This window comes from Tympanuchus pallidicinctus, unplaced genomic scaffold, assembly GCF_026119805.1.
Source record: "Tympanuchus pallidicinctus isolate F22 unplaced genomic scaffold, pur_lepc_1.0 scaffold2, whole genome shotgun sequence".
Taxonomy (NCBI): Eukaryota; Metazoa; Chordata; class Aves; order Galliformes; family Phasianidae; genus Tympanuchus; species Tympanuchus pallidicinctus.
Genome location: NW_026294721.1, coordinates 43,178,104 through 43,200,021, shown reverse-complemented (window position 1 = coordinate 43,200,021; position 21,918 = coordinate 43,178,104). Strand labels below are relative to the sequence as shown.

The window sequence follows — 21,918 nt, the reverse complement described above, 5'->3', positions numbered from 1 at the left end:
ATGTTTTTTGTTATTGTTGTTGTTGTTTTGTTTTGTTTTGTTTTGTTTGGAGTACTTCAGTATTCCTTTTCTTTTTCATCCCTTAACTACTGGATTTTAAGTAGCTATGCATTTACTGTAGAGTTTCTCAAGAAAAACAAGACATGGCACCTGATATTAAAGTCAGTATTATTTTAGCGGCTTGGTAAGTTGCCACAAAGAATAACTTCTCCCCTTTTCTGTTACCACCGTGACAGTAGCTCTCTTTGGAGAGAAGTAATGTATGTTATACAAGTTTGTGCATGTTTTTAACTTTATTTCCTCTTTTATGTTTTCTGAAGGCTTTTTTTTTTTTTTTTTTTTTTTGTAACCTTGATCAGGATATAGCCTGTCTTCAGTGTTCTGTTTTAGACCCTTGTTCAAATGCAGTAAAATTAAGTGGCAATCTTCCCATGAGCTGGGGCTGACCTTGGATCAGAGCAGTTGTAATTACTGTTAATACAGCTTAGTTATCGTTTCTAAGGTGGTTGTGCAAGTAACGACTACTCTGTGTTAAAGCAGTAAATAATCTGTTTCTTCACTAAAGACTTCTCCAAACTGGTTTATTGTATGAAAATAGATGTTAAAATTTGAACTGTTCTTAATTTTGAAGGAGGACTTTTCCTGAAATGTATACTTGAGTATTCTACAGTGAAATATAAAGTCCACATTGTTGTGCTTTTCCCTTTGAATTCTGCCAGAGTGCCTTGTGCAACCTCATTCTTCACATAGATCATCTGTCTGGGAATTCAGTCTGTTTATGGTGGCTTCCCATAATGTGTCTCATGGTATTATGATCATTCTTTGCATCAGCAGTGAACTAGGAAACCTTTGGCAATCAGTCTTTAAAAAACCATATTACATATGCAAGGATTTGTTGTGAACATACTGCAGCATCTGTTGTTTGGCTGACTCAGATCTGTACTCTGTGTAATAATTTCTTCATGTTTGCATGTACGTGCCTTAAAATTTGAAACCCGTTGACAGTTTAGGCTGTGGACTGTTTCTGATTCAGGGTTTTTTAAAGTGTCCGGTAATTTCTTCAGTCACATAATCTTTCTAAAATAGAAGTGTATTTACAGTCATATTGGAAGAGCATATGTGGAGTTGTCCTTTTTTTATTTTTTTTTTTCATATTTTGGTATGTATCATTTGAACTGATGCCAAGCTACACTGTAGCCAAAGAGGTATTTTAAAAATTGTTTCTAATCAAATGACAGTGACCTATACAACTGCCTAAATTTTCATACTCTGTATTATTTAAAATACATTACAGGACATTGACTCCAAGATTTCTGCTGCAACCTGCTGAGATTGATTTTTGTTTAATCTTGCTGATAGAATTTGTGCAGGTTTGTGGCCAGGGTTTAATTAATTGAATTCCTCATTTATATCTTTATGGATCTGAGTGTGTATGTATATATTCAAGCGTTTATTTTTATAGCATGGAATTTCTGGGGAGGTACCCTCCTGAGTTCAGCACTTCAGTGTGGGTGAGCTTCGCAGGCATTTCCCTGTTATCATTGTTGGCTTTTGTGTTTTCCTTTCTCTCAGGGTTCAATGTTGGCAGGAGTGCTGGTGGAAGATCAACACTCCGGGAGATTAACCGTGATGCATGTCACTTCCCAGGCTTCCCTGTCCTGCAGTCTCTTCTCCCCAAGCACACAAATGTACCTGCACTCTATTTCCTCCTCATGGCCCTTTTCTTGCAGCAGCCGGTCACTGAGCTGCCCGAAAACCTGCAGGTCAGTGCGCCCATCGCCAGCGGCCGATGTAAGCAGGGCTCACAGGTAGGGATTACCTAGTAAGATGTAAGTGTTTCTCTGTCTGTCGTCAAAGAAAATAATGGATTAACACCCCAATCCCCTGCAGCTGATTCAAAAGGCAGCGCATCCTGTTTTATGCTGTGTTGGGAGTGGGAGGATGAGATGCGGTGGGAGCGTGTGGAAGATAGGTTGCTGTAGCAGAGCTGCAGCTGTGTTCTGTTTTGGATGATCTGGGGTCGAATTGACATGGAATGGGGTATGACTTTTTTGGAAGAGTAGGAGTGATTGTGGTAAGGAGAGATCACAAGGTGGCAAACAAAACAAGACAGTTATTTAAAAAAAAGATTATATTTTCAGGGAAACATCACAGTTCTTAAGGGAAAAATGTATTATCATTCTCAGCAGGTTGATTTTTAACCTGTTTTAATTGCATGTAAACAAATAGGAAGCCTTAGTGTAGTCTTTTATGGAGAAGAGCCTGCTGTTGACAAGGGATACATTTAGAACAAATACTAGGAGTGCCAACATGCGCTTCTCAATGGGAAACTGACAGTAAAAATTACAGATCAGAAGGTATTCTGCCCATGTTTTCTCAAGAGGAATACTTGATGGCACATGTTGCACTACAGCGCTGCAGAGTTTGAAGCTCATCTTCTGCTTACAGTGTTGAAATACAGTGATGCTAAACTGAAATGCAGCTATCTGAAATGTCTGGCAGTGGAGCTCTTAACGCTAGGTTGGGCAGTTTGTCATTTTTCTATTTATTTTTAAATGCTTTTTTAAAATTTATTACTGGAAAATACATCTTGGTATATTTGCTTTGTTCATGTTTTGTTTCTTCTGTGGGACACTTAGTTTTGCTGCTAGATATCCTGAAGTAAAATGAGTGAATGTGCATCATTTGTGCTGGCATGTCTCATTTCAGAAGATGTTAATGTATAGAGAAGGAGGGAGCTGCAGTTATGTTGCTCTGTGGTTGGAAAGAATTTTCTTCAGTGTCTCATGACACGTGATCTCGCTACGAATTTCTGGGGGATTTATCTTTTTATATTCTGTAACCTTTATTATTTAGATATTGTCAAGTGAATGTCATATATACAATAAAAAGTAGCATTGAATTGCACTGCAGAAAGGGTTTATTTTATGTCTTTCTCTTCTTTTACCTCTTTCAGTTTGACTTAGATTCTATCTGGACATTCATATTTGGAGTTCCTGCCTCTTGTGGCACTGTTACCTCTTCAGTACATAGTGTTTGCACAGAAGCTGCCTTTTTGCTGTTGGGAATGCTGAGGAGCATGCTGAATTCAGTAAGCATAAGTCTTTCACATTTATTTGAACATACAAAATTGCTTGAGTCCACCATATGGTCAAAAAACAAATTGGAAAGTTGAAGTTTTAGTGTCATGACAAACCAGCCAGCATTTAAGCTCATAATGCTTGCATAAAATCTATCACTGTCATTGGGTTATTCTGTTTTGTTTTGTTTCTTGTTACCTGTAGCAATATTAGGGGCTGTAAAATCAGCGTTGCTTTTTCACAAAAAGGCTAAACTTTGCATTTTGCTGCAAATAAAGCAAAACCAGGAAGCAGAAGGATAAAATGCCCTTGGCAGAGATAATGGATTTTTTTTCCTGCTTAGCATCATGGCAGTATGTTTGAGACTCTCCAGTCCATCTGTTCAGAGCTCTGATAGTTGCTGATTTTGTGTGTGAAGCTTCCATATGCAGAGAAGTCCCCTGACTATTAATAGCCACATACTAGAGGAAATGAACTTATTGCCAGAAAAATGTGTTCATTTCTGAATCTAATGTCAATAGTAGTGAAAGTTGGTTTCTTAGTGGGAAACTTTTGTATCAACTGGGACCTAAAGTATTTATTTGCTGAAAAGGATCTTGTGAAATACATGTAAAGCAGGTGTAATGACCAAGCAGGGGACATGTTTGTAATATGCACTGGGAAGTGTTGGCTGCATGTTTCACATGTGTTGGCTTGTCCAGATATGACCAGCACACATATCCAGAAAACATGGCCTGGCGACCTGCTGGAGCACACGTTCCTGTTATGAGTTGGTGTGTCAGACTTGTGTGTTCATATGCTTGGTCACATGTTGGGGTCAGGTGTTCATTATGTGCCCTGCTCAGCAGCCAAGTGTTTTGTCACATGTGGTGCCTCATTCCTCACAGTTTAGTGAGGTTCTCAGGCACCTGTTCTGTCTCGTGTTTGATCAGACATTGATTCATGTGTCTGGACACTGTGTCTTCAGTCATGTCCTCTGGACCCCTGTTTGGTTGTCTGTTCTGACACATGCTCCAACTCATCTGACATGGTCTAGATCTGTTTTCTGACACTGTCGTGTTCGGTCACACGTTTCTGCTCTATTTAAACAAGGCTTTGACCACTTTTGATGCATTTCACACCATCTCTGGCCACACTATTCCTCCTCCCACAGCTCTTCTCTGACGGGAGTATTCCTCAAATAGCTTCATCTGCATTAACGTGCTACTTGTTTTTTCAACCCAGCCCTGGCAGTCTGAGGAGGAAGGCTCCTGGCTTCGAGAATATCCCGTCACCTTGATGCAATTCTTTCGCTATTTGTATCACAATGTGCCAGACCTTGTTTCCTTGTGGATGAGCCCAGAGTTCCTGTGTGCGCTGGCAGCAACCGTATTTCCTTTCAACATACGACCTTACTCTGAGATGGTAGGAAATTCAGTGAGTTGGATTTTCTGTTCTTTTTTCCCCACAAATGCACTTTTTGAGGTTTTACTGATTAGAAATCTCATGAAGATAAAGCTCTGCTTGCCATGCAGAAATTGATGGTTTTAAAGACTGGACTGGAAAATTTGTTATCTACATTTTGAAAATGAGAGGGATGTATGCTGAACCAAAAAGCAGGTACTGAAGCTTCATTTCTGAGGTAATAACATACGCTACTTATTTATTTTCTAGTGGGCTGGTTCTCTCACATACAAGAATCAAGTAACTCAGATTTACAATAGGAAAAAGGCTGACTCAGCTTCTCTTTCTCCTTTCCATTCTGGAGGATGTGCTAGAATCTTAAACTGCTTCTTCCCCCACTTTTTCTGTGGCTGAAACACAAAACAATATTCTAGTCTTAACTGGAACTGCTGAGGTCTAGCTAGGATAGTGTGTGAATCCAGCTTTTATTACATAGCTGCCTGAAGCAGAAAATATTACAAGGTATTAATTTATGTATTCACTGAGCTAGTTGTTATTTATAAATTGTGTTATTGTTAGCTGACATTTAAAAGTAATTGCACTATGTACATGGAAGGGTAATTAGGTTACATGTTGGCAAATACAGTAACTAGAATATGGCAAAATATTTACATATATATGTTGCTGAACCTAATAACGATATACAGATTATTTATTTTTCCTTTAACTTGAAGTAGATACTAGGAGTTCTGGTAATGCTGACTTGGCATTCACCTCTATAGAAGAGTTTTGCATCTCTCATTTTTAAGTACTTTCAGTGCAAAGTGCCTTTAATTCTTTAGTTACTAACTTTTTCAAAACCTTTAGGCCTTTTTTTTTTCTTTTTTCTTTTTTTTTTTTTTTTCAGTGAGAATATACATTTTTGCAAAGTATTTAGAAGTTAGCCAAGGAATTCTTGTTCATGGATATTTTTTTTATATGAATTGTGGGCTCTAGCTCAGCTAATTCATGCCTTTTTTTCCATGGCAATCAGAATCTAGAATTTGGATCCTTGCTTGTTGGACCTGATCCTGAACACAATCATCTTGGGGGAAAAAAAAAAAAAAAAAGAGTTGTTAGGAAACTAGATTTGAAGTGTATAGCCTTGAAATGGCAAGGAGGATGGAGGAGTGGAATGACTGCTGTTAATTTGCTCAGCTCAGGAGCTTTGACGTGCTGCTTTTCACAGGTCACTGATCTTGATGATGAGGTTGGCTCCCCAGCTGAAGAGTTCAAAGCCTTTGCAGCTGATTCTGGCATGAACAGGAGCCAGTCAGAATACTGCAATGTTGGCACCAAGACATACCTAACGAATCATCCTGCCAAGAAGTTTGTGTTTGACTTCATGCGTGTGCTGATAATTGACAATTTGTGTCTCACGCCAGCCAGCAAACAGACTCCACTGGTGGATCTTCTGCTAGAGGTAAAGTTAATTTTGACTTACTGTAATGTTTTTTTTTCCCCTCACTGTTTCTCTTTACCTTTGTCTGGCATTCAGTAGAATCTTGAAAATTGCCATTAAATAAGAGATGCAGCAAAAGAATATTGCTGTCTCAAAAATTGTTTAACACCTTGGAAAACCTAAGAAAGCAAGATTTAGAGAATTCTTACAGCCTCTCCCTTTCAATGTCTTCTTGGTTTTATTTCCTTACCCTAGCATTTACATATGTTAGAGACACCCTTAAATGCCTGAGCAAAAAATCTTCATGCTATTTATGGAATCTTTTCTTGCTATGTTCACTTCTCCCCTACTATCAGTTTTGTTTGTGGACTCCTTAGCTTTAATTTGGCCAGTCAAATGGCTCTGTTAGCTTCCACACATGTAACTGAGCACACTGTGTCAAGCTTTTGTTCCTATTTTGTGCTTTCCTTAGACCTCATTTTGTCATTTGAGCCAGTAACTCCTTTTATCTGGTGATGCAGGAATTGGCTTGCAGCAGTAGATACTTAGCAGTGCAGCATGAGTTGCATAGCTTTTCTTTAATTCTATTCTTACAGAGTATGATTAATTTGTTATACATCTGTTAGCCTTTGACGACTGTATTCTATTGCTCAAGATATAAAATCCTTACAAATCCCTCAAGAAATATTAAGTACTATATTTCATTCATATTAGATAAAAGGGAAAAAAAGTGGCAGGACATCTGGTGCCATATGCTATAAAAATTCAGAGTAACTGTGTTATCTTCTTTCAGAATTCTCTGTTTAGGTTTGTGACAGCTGTGCAAAGCAGCCTTCTGTTAGTGGTTGGGCAGGCAATGAGGAGTTTAACTGCTCTGATGTATCCATGTCATCTTCACACAGTGTATTTTGAAACATTTAGTTCCCATTGATTCACGTTCTCCCTCAGTCCCTAACTACTTGTTACCCTCATCCTGTGTTGCTGCGTCCCTGATTGCTTCAGCAGCTGCTGGAATTTTGGGTTGTGCTTACATGATCCCCTAACACATTTCCTGAAATAGCTGGTCATCTCTTTGCTGTTACAAAGCAAAAAATAAATTGTCAAGTGGTGCAGCTTTACATAAATATCAGGAAGAGTATTTGAGGTCATGTCAATCTGTTCTGATTACTTTGCTGCTGTTTTAATCTGTTACAACTTGTCCGTGTTTGTTCCTAGTCCCTCATAAAGAAAGAGTGCAGGATATGCACACACTGCTAAGCTTCTGGAGTGCAAAATGAAGCAGGCTCAATTAAACAATGCTAAAAAACAGTGGAATTCTGAGTGAAGCATTTAGTAGATATGATGATATGTTCTGAAGCACCATGAGGTGATGGTATTTTTTCCTTTGAGTCATAGAATCCTAGAATGGCCGTGGTTAAAAAGGACCACAATGATCATCTAGTTTCCACCCCCCTGCTATGTGCAGGGTCACCAGTCACTAGACCAGGCTGCCCAGAGCCATTTTCAGCCTGGCCTTGAGTGCCTCCAAGGTGTCCACAACCTCCTTGAGCAACCTGTTCCAGTGTGTCACTGCCCTCTGTGTGAAAAATTTCCTCCTAATATCTAACCTAAGCCTCCCCTGTCTCAGTTTAAAACCATTCCCCCTTGTCCTATCACTGTCCACCTCATAAACAGCCATTCCCCCTCCTGTTTAAATGCTCCCTTCAAGTACTGGAAAGCCACAATGAGGTCTCCCTGGAGCCTTCTCTTCTCCAGGCTAAACAAGCCCAGTTCTCTCAACCTTTCCTCATAGGAGAGCTGTTCCAGACCTCTGATAATCTTAGTGGCTGTCCTCTGGACCTGCTCCACAAGCTTCATGAAGTGCAAAGGAAATAAAGATTTGGTGCATCCATCTATTCTGTGACTATATCAAGGCTGATGTTGTGGTACGCAAAAGCCCACATAGAAGTGATGGTGAAATTAGATGTTTGATCTGTCTTTGTGTTCAGAATGGAGTCACTATGTGAACGGAGGAGATCCCAGCTGAACCATATGTTTGGTTACAAATTGGTGCATGTTTTAGGAGTGTACTCTTTTCCATTTCCTATTATGGAAGAAATAGAAGATGCATTGGCGTATTGGCAGAAGATGCATTTAATGGATTTAAATTGGAGCACTGCTCACTCCATAAAATTGCATACAGTTGTTGTGTATTTGATGTCCATTCCTAAGTTTTTAGATAAAGCTTGTGAGATAGGGAAAGCAAAAATTCACCTAGAACACCCCTTCTCCCTTTTGGTTCCTTCAGAGATATTCATTGTGTTTTCATTGCATTTCTTGAATCAGGCTTCCCCTGAAAGATCGACACGAACGCAGCAGAAGGAGTTTCAGACCTATGTTTTGGATAGCGTGATGGACCACTTACTTGCAGCTGATGTTTTATTAGGTAATATAACTATGTTTAATTCTCAAGCTGAGTCACTATTTTTAAAAAATTATTATTTTTTATTAATGTTCTCATCTGTTACAAATTGAATGCCTTCATCTCCCTTTTAGAATCATAGAAAAATCCTGAGTTCGATATTCTTCTTCTACCCTTTTCTTTCCTTTGATGTGTAAATGGTATTGCTGAACTTTTACATTCCCTCTTGATCTTGATTGTGCCAAAGCTGTATAACTGAAGTTATACAAAGAAGCTATGGAGGATGAATCTTTTGGGTATGTAAGCCAGCCAAATTGCAGTCCTGTCAAAACGATATAAACCAAGTCCTTCCTTGCTATCCCAGCATCATCTATCTTGTTCTTCTTGCCTTGGCAGATATTCTGGAACTTTTGATAGCTTATTATTATTATTTTTATTTTTTATATTTTTTTTGTGTCCTATTATAGCAGCACCCCCAGAAATCCTGCTGGGGATTGAATCATCCCCCCAAAAAATGCAAAGGAAGAGTTTGCAAAGCTTGTAACGTGTGTCTGTAGGTTGGACTGTCCTAGCAGAGCATGTGTATAGAAAATCAAGTCTGCAGGAATATCACTGGTCAAGTGTGCAGCTGGATTTCAATGACGTGCCAGGAGCTACTGATCTGCTCTGCCTTAATCCTAGATGTCACGGGACAGCATACTTTTTTCTTATTAGATAAACTTGTAAAGCCTTTCCCTTTCTTTTGCTATAGCAAGTTTTTCTTTATCTGAGTGTGGTATATCAAATAATTCCTGAATCATTTACATGATGCTCTGAGTCAGGTTATCCAAAGAGTCTTCTGCCCTTCTAGGCACTTTATGTAGACCAGGAGCAAAACTTTGGTTTCCTAGATGTTCTTTCTTCAGAGTTATGGCTAACTTCTTCCACATGAGATGCGATCAGTTGCTGTGTGTGCAGTTGGGGCAACAAATTAATAAATGTAAGCGAATTGCCAGCAAAATTGGCACTTGCTGATGTGTTTTTGGGAGCATTTGTACTGTGTTTTTCACTGTAGCTGGGCAGACACATGCAACTGATTCCCACCAACTCCCAGCTTTCTTTAGCAAAGTGCAGTGAGGGAGCAGTGATGCCAGCTGGTATCACTTATTATCTCATGTTTTTTTAAGTTACTTTTATTTCTAGAAAAGCAAATAATTTTTAAAAACCTATTTGCACACATGCAAATCAAATGAAAGAGAGCACCATGCGTTAATGTGGTGCCTCAGAATCACAGGAGTATCATTTCTTCTGGACTCTGGAATATATGTATGCCTTTGGGTATATTCGTTTGTCTCTGAATTAGATTATTTATGAGAAACCGTGTCAGGAGATTCTGGACGTGTGTCCTGCTGAGATCATTGAATCACCTTAGGCTGTAGCAATCTTCGACAAGGAATGTCTATTTCTGTCCCAGACAGAGAACCTACATAAGCATTTGTTTTTGAAACCTGTTTTCTCTGAAAGATTTTTTTTTTAGTAAGTGTCGTGGTCTTGATGTTTAAATAAAGTAAACAACTTGGCAGAAGAATTCACATCTTGTTAGTTGTTCAGGTATAGTTTCAGTTATGTATTTTTTTGTGCCAGTGTGGTATGTGAGATTAATTTATTTGTTGGAATATATTAGGTAGCTCAGGGTCATTGCACCATTTGTTCTGTGGAATTGGAATGCACTGGAGTTTTATGGCATCATTTTGTGAAAGTGGTGATCCAAGTGAATATTCTCAAATTGGAGATTGAGTGTACCCACATATGAAGTATGGTTGTCCTGGTTTTACTGGTATTCCGTATCATGACTTTATGCAGCATCGGTGGCTGGTGATGGTCATCTGATCTGCAACAACAGACTATCTTGAATAGAGTCTTTGGTGGTGTTTTAGTCTACTGTCAGACATTGATACAGAAAGGAAACTTAGGGAATGGAGTGTTACTGGTTAACATACCTCTCCCACCTGTAAGAATGGACCACCAGCAATATCCATAGTGATTTTTGTATTTTACCCTGTTATTTTTGTTGTTTTGGGTTTTTTTTTTTGCCACCATCTGGTCTGTTCCAGTAAGCATGCTGGGTTGTAATTCCATATCAGTTCTTTTCATTTTAGATAGCAGTGGTAGGACAGGGAAGTGTAATGCTGGATGCTGGATTTTCTAGGATTGCTGTGGGAGTTTAGTGTATGCCCTGCCTTATCATTTTGGCTATCTCACTGTCTATTTCAAACAACCACTTGTGTGTTCAGTGTAGGTAAACCACTAACTTTTAGCTTTTGTTTGACTTATCCGAGTCTCTGCTTCTCCTTTACAGAAGTCCAGAAAGCACAAACGCAAGCTAATGTCAATGTATGCATTCATATTTATTCTTTTTTAATGAAGAAAGCTTTATTGTGCTGTTGCCTAGGTGAAGATGCGTCTCTGCCCATAACAAGTGGAGGAAGCTACCAAGTCCTGGTGAACAACGTGTTTTATTTTACACAGCGTGTGGTAGATAAGCTTTGGCAGGGCATGTTCAACAAAGAATCCAAACTTCTTGTGGAATTCATAATCCAGCTAATTGCACAGGTAACAGTGTTCTCTTATTAGCTCACTTGAAAAGCCATTTTCACAATTGAAATTAAAATCCACGGAGTGACAATTCTGAGCAGCCTGAATACTGTTTGGATGAGGCCCGTTGCAGGGTAATTGTGCAGCCTGGATAGACAAGACTCAAAGAAGTTTTTAATTGTTTACATGCTACTGGACTGTCTCCAGTCAGCACAGAAGTGTGTTTTTTCTTTCATTTTTCTCTGAGCTTTTCTAGTGCATCTTGTTAGTGTGCAGTACTTTATTATGGAGCAATTGAGTTAAAACTACTTTCAGATGAAATTGTGTTTTTGAAATTCTCAGAAAGCTTCCTAAATTTACCTTGGAAAATATTTTGAAAGTCTCCTCCTCTTCTTTTCTTGGAAACTGTTGATTACTAATGCTTTTGGAAATCAGAGAAAATAACAGTAGTCTGATATTTGTAGGTGTTGAAATCTTAAATGTATTATCACATATTGACATCATATTGGCTCTTGAGATCACTGGAACTGATGCTACTGATATTGGAGCAGCAGCATGAATCAACACGTGGGAAGATTATCTACCTATGAATTGAATAAGTGCTGCCATCTGATGATATGTTTTTTGTTTTATTTCTTGTTTTACCATCAGTCAAAAAGAAGATCTCAGGGACTATCGCTGGATGCTATTTATCACTGCCTGAACAGAACTATCTTATATCAGTTCTCAAGAGCACACAAAACTGTTCCTCAGCAAGTGGCTCTCCTTGATTCTTTGAGGGTCCTCACTGTGAACAGAAACTTAATTTTGGGACCTGGAAATCATGATCAAGAGTTCATCAGCTGTCTAGCTCACTGCTTGATTAATCTGCACGTGGGAAGGTAAGCATCTCAGATAGAAATTCATTTGCATTGGGAACAAGTAAGCAAAATGTTGATGACAATTTGTAACCTTAAAGCCAGTGAAATGCAAGGAAAATGAAGTAATTCATTTAAATGAAATGATATTTGAAGAGCTCAGGAATAGTCTTTTTCTTACAGAGGTATTTTAAAATAATAGATATCTAACTGTTCTGTTATTATGCTTTGACACTATTATGTGTTTTCAAGGCAGAAAGAAATGCTGGTGCTAAGTATTTGTCAGAGGGATCTGTCACTAGATTTGCTGTCTAAAAAGTCATTTAATATGTATTTTTTGTCTTATTAATTTGGATGTTTGAATAAGTCTACTCAGGAATAAAACTAGGTGGATGTGACATAAGCTGATAACAGCCGTTGTCGTCTTTACTCCAAATGCCTGACTAGCATTTCCATTTTTCTTTCCAAAAAGTTGTGGGACTTGAGTTTTATCCAAAGTCATTTGGGAAGTATCATCATCCTAAACTCTAATGTTCTCCATTGATGGCCTTGGCCACACTGTGTTTCTTTAATAATTACTGCTTCCTTTAGTAATATCACTGTTCATATCATATCCTCTTTCAAAAACGTTCAGTTCTCCTTGTGACTGTATATCCTCAGAACTCAGGTGGACTCAGTGTGTTCCTGTAGCAGCACATATCTTTGAGCTTCAATCATTGGAAATCAAAGGTTTTAGTTTGTATTTTTTTCTGGTTGTTAATTCACTGTGTATTTGTAGCAATGTTGATGGGTTTGGATTGGAAGCAGAAGCCAGGATGACAACTTGGCACATTATGATCCCTTCAGATATAGAACCAGACGGAGTCTACAATCAAGATGTCAGTGAAGGTAATCTCAAGTGATCAAGCCACGGATGTCTGCTAATGCTGCTTCTTTATTGTCATCAGTAGTCTTTTCCTCACATTACTCTTTGGACAGGAGACTGTGTATGTTTAAGAATAACAAAGAAAAACCTTGAAAACACTTTGAACACCAAGGCAGACATAATCGGGATGAGAACTATTTGGTAAAAATAGCAAGTGGTCCTCATTTTTTGCTGGATGTGCACTAGTATTGGAGATGCCACTTTATATGCACTAAATTGAGTGCAGTGTAAATGTCTCATTTCAAGTATGCACCGTGCTTCTCTATCAGCTGAATTTTACAAGAGCATGGCTAAGACGTAACTGATATAAGGTGTAAAATTTCATTAGGATCATTCTCTCATGGGGGAATTTATGAACTGCCTGTGAAGAAAAAGGATTGTGGTTTTGATCTTTTTATATGTTAATATTTATGCATGTGTATTAATACAGACAAAAAAAAAAGTAATTGTATACATATGAAACTTTGTGCATACAAATGTGTAATCTGTAAACTTTTTAATCTTATTTTGTTAATGTATGCATGAGTGTAGGAGAGAAATCACAAATAATTGGAGCTGAGGTTTCAGATTCACAGAGGAAAACTGTCAAAATCAATCTCTAGATACTATCTAATAGTATATGAATGACAAATAAGTCTAGTAAAAGGCATTTCAGAAATCAAGAAGGAAGGGAAAAACCTTGAGTGAAATTGCTTAGTTTATTCAATCTACTGTAAAAGTACCAGTTCAGTAAGCACTGTAGAGAACTTGCTATTTGTGGTCTTGTACTGCTGCAGGTCGCCAGCTTCTTTTAAAAGCCATAAACAGAGTGTGGACAGAGCTGATTCACAGTAAAAAACAGGTTTTAGAAGAAGTTTTTAAAGTGACGCTGCCTGTCAATGACCGTGGCCAAGTGGATATAGCTGTTGCAAGACCTTTAATTGAGGAAGCAAGTTTAAAGTGTTGGCAAAATCATTTGGGTAAGTGCAGCTGAAGATCTATTCTGAGTGCTAGCTTTCCCCATAGTGAACCACATGCATTGGATGATTTGATATGGACCTACTTTTTTGTGTTGGCAAGTACTTATTATTAGTAAAGTTTAGTATCTCTGATTCAGAAACAGCACTGGGTATAGGAAAAACTTGAACAAGGTCCATACATGGGACCTATATACAATGCTTTTGCAGATCCTAATGGCTTCTTGTTTTACTGTGCAAGCATATACCAAAGAGTACCTTATGGATTGCGGTGGTGGTGGGCTGGTTCACTTGTTTGCCTTACCATGAACACTGCTTCTGATGATCTGTTGGACCTTCCTCAGAATTGGGTTTCTACAGATACTGTCTCCCTTCCTTGGAATATCCATTTGGTCTTTAACAAATGTAATTCAGCAAAACTGAAACTAGTTGGTATTTGGAGGGAGGAGTAGGTAACAGCTTACAGCTCATAGACCTTGATTTTGATAAGTTATGAAAGGAGTCACAGATCTGTTAATCAAGTTAATCCATTAATCCTTTTAAGTGCAAAAAATACCAACATTTCACTTGGGAATCTCTTCTTTTAGAAAAACAGCAGCAATGCTACAGCAACAACAATAGCAACAACAAATCAACTTCTCCCTTTAAAAATAACAAAACAACACACTACTCAGACAAGCACACAAAGTTTTTGAGAGCAATGGAGACTTTTACTCTATTTAGTGAAATACCAGTGACAACAACGACGAAAAAACCCCAACACGTAAAATCCTTGTTTTTCAGCCCACGAGAAGAAGTGCATCAGTAGAGGGGAGGCCTTGGTTCCAAGCACACAGTCCAAGCTTTCACGAGTCAGCAGTGGGTTTGGCCTCTCTAAACTAACAGGTTCTAGGAGAAACCGGAAGGAGAGTGGACTCAACAAACACAATCTCTCTACGCAGGTAATTTTGCTTCATAAAATGCAGTCTCAAATCCAGCATTATATGTTTGTAGTATATGGTAAATACTGCAATATAAAGAGTCTCTTAAGGTGTAAGGTGATAAATTGTGCTTGGCTTTCCCATTGCTGATTAGTGAGACTGTCCTTTCTTGCTTTGGTGTGGCTTAATCCAGCAGGTGTATCTGCCTACCTGGAACAGCAAGTTGAGAGTTAAGCTCTCTGCTCAACTGCTCTGGTTAACTGGGTCTTAAATTCAGTTTCTTGCAGCATTTTGTAATGGATGTCAAGGTTATTGCTTGTCTGAAAAGTGAAGAAGACTAGTGGAGAAAACCGTACTGTCTCTAGGACACAACCTGATGAAGCATTGTAAAGAGTTCGTATAAAGTATTTGGGACATAGAAAACAAAGGAAAGAGGGTTATGGAAGTTTTGGAGGATTGAGTTCATATTGTAATAAGCACATGAAATAGTGAGGAGACATCAAATCATGGGAGGCAGATGTGTTCCTGCCATAAGGAAATGTGTAACGTCTATTGACTTCATCAGGAGTTGTGCCCTGTGTAAATGGAAAAGAAGCTCGCCAGTTCACTTGCTCATCTGGGAGCTATAGACTGGCTTTGATTTAATAAGGAATGCTCAGCGTTCTCAGTCCTTTTCCCGGTAAACAGGCGCACACATTAAAGTGAAAATGAAGAAATCCCCATGCTCAGCAGAGAACATCTGTTACCAGACATTCCATTACAGGGAGCAGTGTAAAAGCAGGTGTTTTTCAGTACAGTATGGCAGATGCTGTCAGGGTTTCCATCAAATTTGGTCAGCATCTACAAAGTATTACTAGAAAATGGAGAATAGTAGTAATATTTCTCATCTATTGCCTCTTTTAGCTATTTGGGAATGTTCTGTACCATCAGTCACGTACTTTCAATTCTTAGCAAGTGTTTGCCCTCTTCTCTTAAATGGTATCCCTGTACATGAGTTTGTTGCTGTAAAAACAAAGAAAACCACGAAAACACTCATAGAAAGCAAAACCATAAAACAGCCTTGAAAATATAGTTGCATGCAGTAGTTTAAAATTAGTCCAAATCATTTTTTAAGCAGATAGTTTTTGTGAGCAAGTAATGGTTATTCATTTATAGCTTTTCCATAACTTGCTTCTGTGAAGTCTAAATCTGTCCATCTCCTTATCTTTCTATTAGGAAATTTCCCAATGGATGTTTACTCACATAGCAGTGGTTCGAGACCTGGTTGATATGCAGTATAAAGAATATCAGGAGGTATGATTCAGAGAATTACTTGAAACTGGTATTTTTGACACGTTAGGTTGGACAGCTCCTCTTTCTCAGTATGTGGTTTATGAAGTATTAGAAGGTTGATGGTGACATAAAAAAAAAAAAAAATTATGATACCTTTTTCTACTCATGTGGTAATAGATCGTAGCTATTCTGTGCCTCCTAGAAACAAATCATTGTATCCTGGATTTTATTCCGAGTGTCCCCGAAGTCCTTTGGTTCAATGTAGCTTATTCTGCAGGGATAAGTTATTAAAGCAAAATTCCACCAGATGAGTTTTGCTTCATTTAATTTCTCTCTTCTGTTTCTCTCTTGTGTTGTAGGAAAACCATCCAAAATTCCTAAAATCCCTTTTCAAAATCAATGTATTAATGTTGCATGTGCTCTTATTTGCCATTTACAAATACATTCAGTTACAGATTAAAATCAAAAGCAGTTTGTTTATCCTCTTTTTCCTCTTCTGCTTAGAGGATTACAGTATGAACCTTGATTCTGTAGTGGCTGAGACTGGAGATCTCATTAGAGTGTATTACTCTAATGAGTATTTCTTTAACGCTCTTACAAATTTCAGTTACAAGACTTTTTGTAGTATAAGGAAAACATCTGCTCATATCGGATACAGGCTTAAAGACGTAGCTTTTAATGCTTTGTATAAACATGTTTGTATCCAGCGTCAGCAGAACGCATTAAAATATGTGACAGAAGAATGGTCTCAAATTGAATATGAGTTACTACGAGAGCGAGGTTTGTGGGGTCCTCCCATTGGTTCCCATCTTGACAAGTGGATGCTGGAGATGACTGAGGGGCCCTGCCGAATGAGGAAGAAGATGGTGCGAAATGACATGTTTTACACTCAGTATCCCTACATGCCTGAAGCTGAGCAGGAAACAAACTTGTTGGTAAGTAATTCAAGATTTGTTGAGAGAAATTTTATGCCCTGTTACAAACTTTGTTTTTTTAAAGTGGACCTTAAGATGCGTATTTTACTCTATTTGTTTATCAGCATACCTGTAAGTCCTAAATGATTGGTAAGATCTGGTTGTTCTTTCACAGTATGTTTAGGGAATGGACTAGACCTCTCACACCTCAAAATAGAGTGAAATTGAGACCTCTGCCTGTTCCAAAATATGATGTGGTGTGCTCATGCTAGTGAGCAGCAGAGGCACCGTCACTAGCAACAAGAAGCCATAAAATGCCATACTTACGGATGGGAGATTTCTGTTTCAATTCTTGGTCTAGTGCTAAAGAATGTTTAAACATATCCAAAGAAAATTGCAAAAACCAAGCAGGCTATGGGCATTGGTTCGGGTGTGCTTTCACTGAAAATCTGTGACCATGAACATGGACCACTTAGCCAGCAATGCACATAACCTTTGAAAGCTTGGCAGTTGGTTCCTGTTTGCTTTTAAAGAATGGAGCACGCAGGATATTTTTTTCTCAAATCAAGAAATCAAGTGTTAAGGTACTTAAGATGTGTGAACAAAAAACATTGTATAGCCAACATTACACTATTAGTGTATTTGTCTACTTCCAATCTGACTCAGACTAGCTCTAGTGATGGTTAAGTTTGCACACAATGGAGAACATCATGCCTTCTCAAAAGTGTTCTTTTTCTGATGCATATACTTAATGCCCTGTTTTCAGTCTGACCTCTCAAGTAGACTTCCTGAGACAGCTGATGATACCGTTCCTCAAAAGGTAAAGAAACAAATACACTGACTGAAAGAATGTCAAATAAATACAACTTCTTTTGTTTCTCCTGCATGTTGGGCAATCTTAACAAGGCTTCTACATTTGGCTTTCAACTTGCTCTTTCAGTATGTATTTCCAGGCCTAAAGATGTTGTTTTCAGTATTCACATTAAAGGACTTCACTATGCTCTCCTCAGTCTTCACCTAAATACAACTTTCTGTAGTTCTTCCCTTCTTTGCTACACACTAACAGGCTGTGTTGGGCTGTGCTGTCACTGTTCTCACTGTGTACAGAGTCGTGGCTTGGGGTCTGAACTAATGGTCTATAAAAAATGTTTAGTAATGGGCAGTAGGATTGGTGGGAAGCACCTGCTAGGAAAATGAATGTTTGTTTTGAAGAGGGTCTGCTGAGCAGGTTTTTCTTTCCTCTTTTTGATCATGGGCTGAAAGATCTATTTTTTGTTGGCACCGCAGCCAATTTTCTTTCCTTCAAGTCTTAATTTTTATTAATGATGTTTATGCTTTGTTTCAAAATATGAATTCTAGCTTAAAAACAACAGAATTGTTTAGAACTGGCTGTTCTGCGGGCTTTTCCATGTTACATACTTGTCTATTAAGAGACATTCACAGCCTTGCCCATCACTAAGTATAGCGTGTACTCACTTCTTTTAAAATACATTCAGCAATAAACTAACACAAATAAATGAAATCTGTTATTATGTAGAATATGAAGTAAAATTATTGCTGTTTCCCTTTTTTTATGTTAATAGGGCTGGTTTGGATTTTTCATTCTAGTGTACACATCAGTTGTTACCACTGAAGTGTTAAAGGAGCAGAAGCTTAGTTGAGCATAAGTCTGCAAATTAAATCACAGTACCTTGCATCTTTGAGTTTTGAGGCAGCCAATTTGACCTGAAGTAATGAATCTCCATGTTGCCAATCTTAATCACTTAGTTGTTCCAAGCACGTACTTGTAATACAGCTAATTTATTTTTAAGGGTCCTTTAGTTTTCCACTGCATAATTGTCCAGATAAACAACAACAAAAAAGAAAATCATGTTTTATGTATTTCCAGATACCGCTGCAGAAGTGAACAAGTTAAAATCATAGTTGAAATGGCAATTGATATTCTGCAATAGCACATAATTTAAAGCACTGAACTGTACTTATATTTTGTAATAATGCCATTATAATTTCAGAAATAATGGGAAATTATGCTACAAAGTTAAAACTTTTATATATGGAGAACTGAATATGTTCACAGACTGAGCATTCTAGAGGTGTTGGGTTAAACAGTTCCTGTAGAAGAAAACTTTCAACTGAAGTATAAAATGAATGGGTTTTCTCCCATCCAGTTTCAACAGTTTGTTGTAATTTGAGAGAAGTTCTTGGCTCTGTAATAGCTCTTATCCCTGCTTGCCTCTGCAGTGATGTTTCCGACAGTGTCCTCATTTAGATGCTACTTTGATTTCTAGTATTACCTCTGTAATTAAACGAAGAACCTAAGAATTAACATGCTAAACAAAGGACCAACACCGTGCCACTACCATAATGAAATGCAACATAATCCATTGTGGTTACTGGTGATTCTTGATGAATTCTAAGTGGATCCTTTTTATGCTAGTTTCATGTGGACCTTCAAAATATGTATTAATGAAAGAAAAAACTGAAGTAGTTAATTTTTGATCCTTAAATTCAAGTTCCCATCTCTTTCAGTCAATACCAGCTTCACTTATTTTAATCTTTTGTTGAGTTTATTCAGACCACTGTCTAGTTTTGCAGCTGGCTGTCTAATGAATGAGCTGCACGTGCTGCACGGAGCGCTGAGAGGGTAGAAAATATCCATTTGATCTATCAGGCTTCAGCAAAAACATCCAGCCTGTCTTTTGTGACATCTGTTGTTTGTTACCTGATAGCCATGCTCTGTACTTCCTGTGCTGTAGGTTTAGCAGCAGGTTTTTCCACAAACCCATTGTTAATTCAGTGGCTGAATAGCTCTCCTTAGGTTGGGTCCAGGGTGGAGTCCCTGTTCTCATGTTTTGGTGTACCGCTGCACATGCACAGAGCACATTGTGGGCATGCTCCATGCTGCACACCATGTCCCTGAAATGTGTGAGAAGACTTGACTGACCAAATGATTGTGTTCAATTATTTCTAAGAAACCTGCTCGCTACCGAAGGGCTATAAGTTATGACAGTAAGGAGTACTACATGCGCCTGGCGTCTGGAAACCCTGCCATCTTCCAGGACACCATAGAGGAAAACACAGTGGGTGAAACCACTCAGCAGGAGCCAGAACATGGGGAGGACACAATTGCGAGAGTCAAAGGTTAGATCACTTCTTCTATCCTGCTCCAGTTTCTTTAAATTTGTCTGCCTTTACATATTCCATTACATTTGCACTGAGATAAACATGTTGGGCTGTTTTCTGCCACAGCAGAAATTTTAAACTTGAAAAGGTTTTTCACAATGATCATTTAATTTTTATTTTTTAAAATTTTATCTTCGTTCTCCTTTTCAAGGCCTAGTGAAGCCTCCCCTGAAACGGTCTCGGTCTGCTCCTGATGGAGGAGATGATGAGAACCAGGAACAGTCACAAGATCAAATTGTTGAGGGCAGTTCGATTGATGAAGAAGAGAAGACTGACAATACAACTTTGCTTCGACTACTTGAAGAAGGAGAGAAGGTATTGTGTACTGCAAACAAACAGTGTTTACTGTATTGGAATTTCTGCATTGCATGTAGAGAGCAGAAATAAACATCCTCATATACATTTCTTGATTTACAGCTGCATCTGCTTAATATTCCATCAGGTGCTTCTTGTAATATCTTTGATAAGAAATGTGTGCTTCAATTCAAACACTGTACTGGAAACTTTTTTTTTTTAACCTCCTACCTGCTAAGGAAAACCAAACCTGTCCTAGAACTGAGTCATAGAATCATAGAATCATCAAGGTTTGAAAAGATCTCCAGTATCATCCAGTCCACCTGTCCACCAACACCTCCCCACTTAACCATGTCCTTTGGTACAGCATCCAAACATTTCTTGAACACCTCCCTGTGCAGTTCATTCAGCACCTGGCTACCCTTTGAGAGATAAGTTTTTCCTAACATCCAACCTGAATCTCCCCTGTTGCAACTTGAAGCCATTCTCTCTAGTCCTGTCACTAGCTATGTGGGAGAAGAGAAGACTCCCGTCTAACCAGAGCCCCCTCTCAAGTAGTAGTAGAGAGCTATAATGTCTTGACTGAGCTTCCTCTTCCCCAGATGAAACAGTCCCTGTTCCCTCAGCCGCTCCTCATAACACGTCCTACAGCTGTCCTCTGCTTACCCGGTTGGCATAATGAGCTGAAAGAGGAAATGCATGTTGAAAATATAAATACTCTACAAACTGATCAACTGTTCTTATCATTAGAATGAAAATTATGGACAGTGAATATTTTATCCCTAAGAACAGCATTGAAAGGCTGCTCTGGTTATTTCATCATTCCGTCTTGTCTGAAGTAAGTCAGTAGATTTGTGATCAGTGAAGTTGGTTACAGCTTGTAGAATATGCCCAAGAAGCCATACATGTATGAGTAAGTTAGTAAACTTACCAATCTATATCATAGAGAGGAAACTTCCTTTAAACTACCTTCTCAGTTACTGATTGCCAAGGTTATGTTTTTCTCAATGAGTAGGAGAAATGGCGAAATTTTTACTGCATCTGTGCATAACAAAGCAGTGTCTGGGATTGGTTCTAACAGAGCAATGGTCTGAGTCTCAGCTTGTTGACCTACTTTTGCTAAGTGCCTGTTTTTCATTTCAGATTCAGCACATGTACCGCTGTGCTCGGGTTCAGGGCCTTGACACCAGTGAAGGGCTGCTCCTGTTTGGCAAAGAGCATTTCTACGTAATTGATGGATTCACCATGACAGCCACTAGAGAAATACGCGACATTGAGACATTGCCTCCAAAGTGAGTGAATGAATAAAGAGTTTAATCAGTCTTTAGTAGGCAAACAGCAAACAGCAGATATTTAATGAAATTTTTTCAGGGGGCAACTACAAAATAATGTCAGAACTGCTGACAATCTCAGGAGCAGTTGCCTCTTGCGTTCACAAAATGCTAAGCTGGTTTATTGTGAAACAAGTTCTTTCTATGCCTGTGCTCTCATATGAATGAAAAGAATGATTCTTACAATGCATCTCTTTTAATCACTTTCCTGTTTATGCTCGTTTACAGGATGCACGAGCCAATCATACCAAGGGGGGCAAGGCAAGGTCCAAGTCAACTCAAAAGAACGTGCAGCATTTTTGCATATGAAGATATTAAGGAAGTACATAAAAGGAGATACCTTTTGCAGGTAACTTGGGCACAGATCATAATTTGGCAAATTTCATC

At 38.5% G+C, this 21,918-nt stretch overlaps 1 protein-coding gene across 9 annotated transcripts in view; it reads left to right on the top strand.

The window, feature by feature from the left end:
• The window catches only part of WDFY3 (WD repeat and FYVE domain containing 3), a 139,691-nt gene that overhangs the window by 97,008 nt on the left and 20,765 nt on the right, over positions 1 to 21,918 (top strand). For 5 of the 9 annotated variants that reach the window (XM_052682977.1, XM_052682969.1, XM_052682970.1 and 2 more), the window contains 17 exons: positions 1,573 to 1,808; positions 2,957 to 3,091; positions 4,305 to 4,496; positions 5,692 to 5,925; positions 8,230 to 8,329; positions 10,737 to 10,897; positions 11,531 to 11,760; positions 12,515 to 12,624; positions 13,438 to 13,620; positions 14,401 to 14,558; positions 15,753 to 15,830; positions 16,517 to 16,744; positions 17,490 to 17,543; positions 19,696 to 19,864; positions 20,058 to 20,221; positions 21,344 to 21,492; positions 21,760 to 21,880. In XM_052682977.1, the coding sequence (XP_052538937.1) occupies positions 1,573 to 1,808; positions 2,957 to 3,091; positions 4,305 to 4,496; positions 5,692 to 5,925; positions 8,230 to 8,329; positions 10,737 to 10,897; positions 11,531 to 11,760; positions 12,515 to 12,624; positions 13,438 to 13,620; positions 14,401 to 14,558; positions 15,753 to 15,830; positions 16,517 to 16,744; positions 17,490 to 17,543; positions 19,696 to 19,864; positions 20,058 to 20,221; positions 21,344 to 21,492; positions 21,760 to 21,880 (2,702 nt within the window). The remainder of the gene's footprint in view (positions 1 to 1,572; positions 1,809 to 2,956; positions 3,092 to 4,304; positions 4,497 to 5,691; positions 5,926 to 8,229; positions 8,330 to 10,736; positions 10,898 to 11,530; positions 11,761 to 12,514; positions 12,625 to 13,437; positions 13,621 to 14,400; positions 14,559 to 15,752; positions 15,831 to 16,516; positions 16,745 to 17,489; positions 17,544 to 19,695; positions 19,865 to 20,057; positions 20,222 to 21,343; positions 21,493 to 21,759; positions 21,881 to 21,918) is intronic. The other 4 variants (XM_052682973.1, XM_052682972.1, XM_052682976.1 and 1 more) reach the window with 4 other exon arrangements.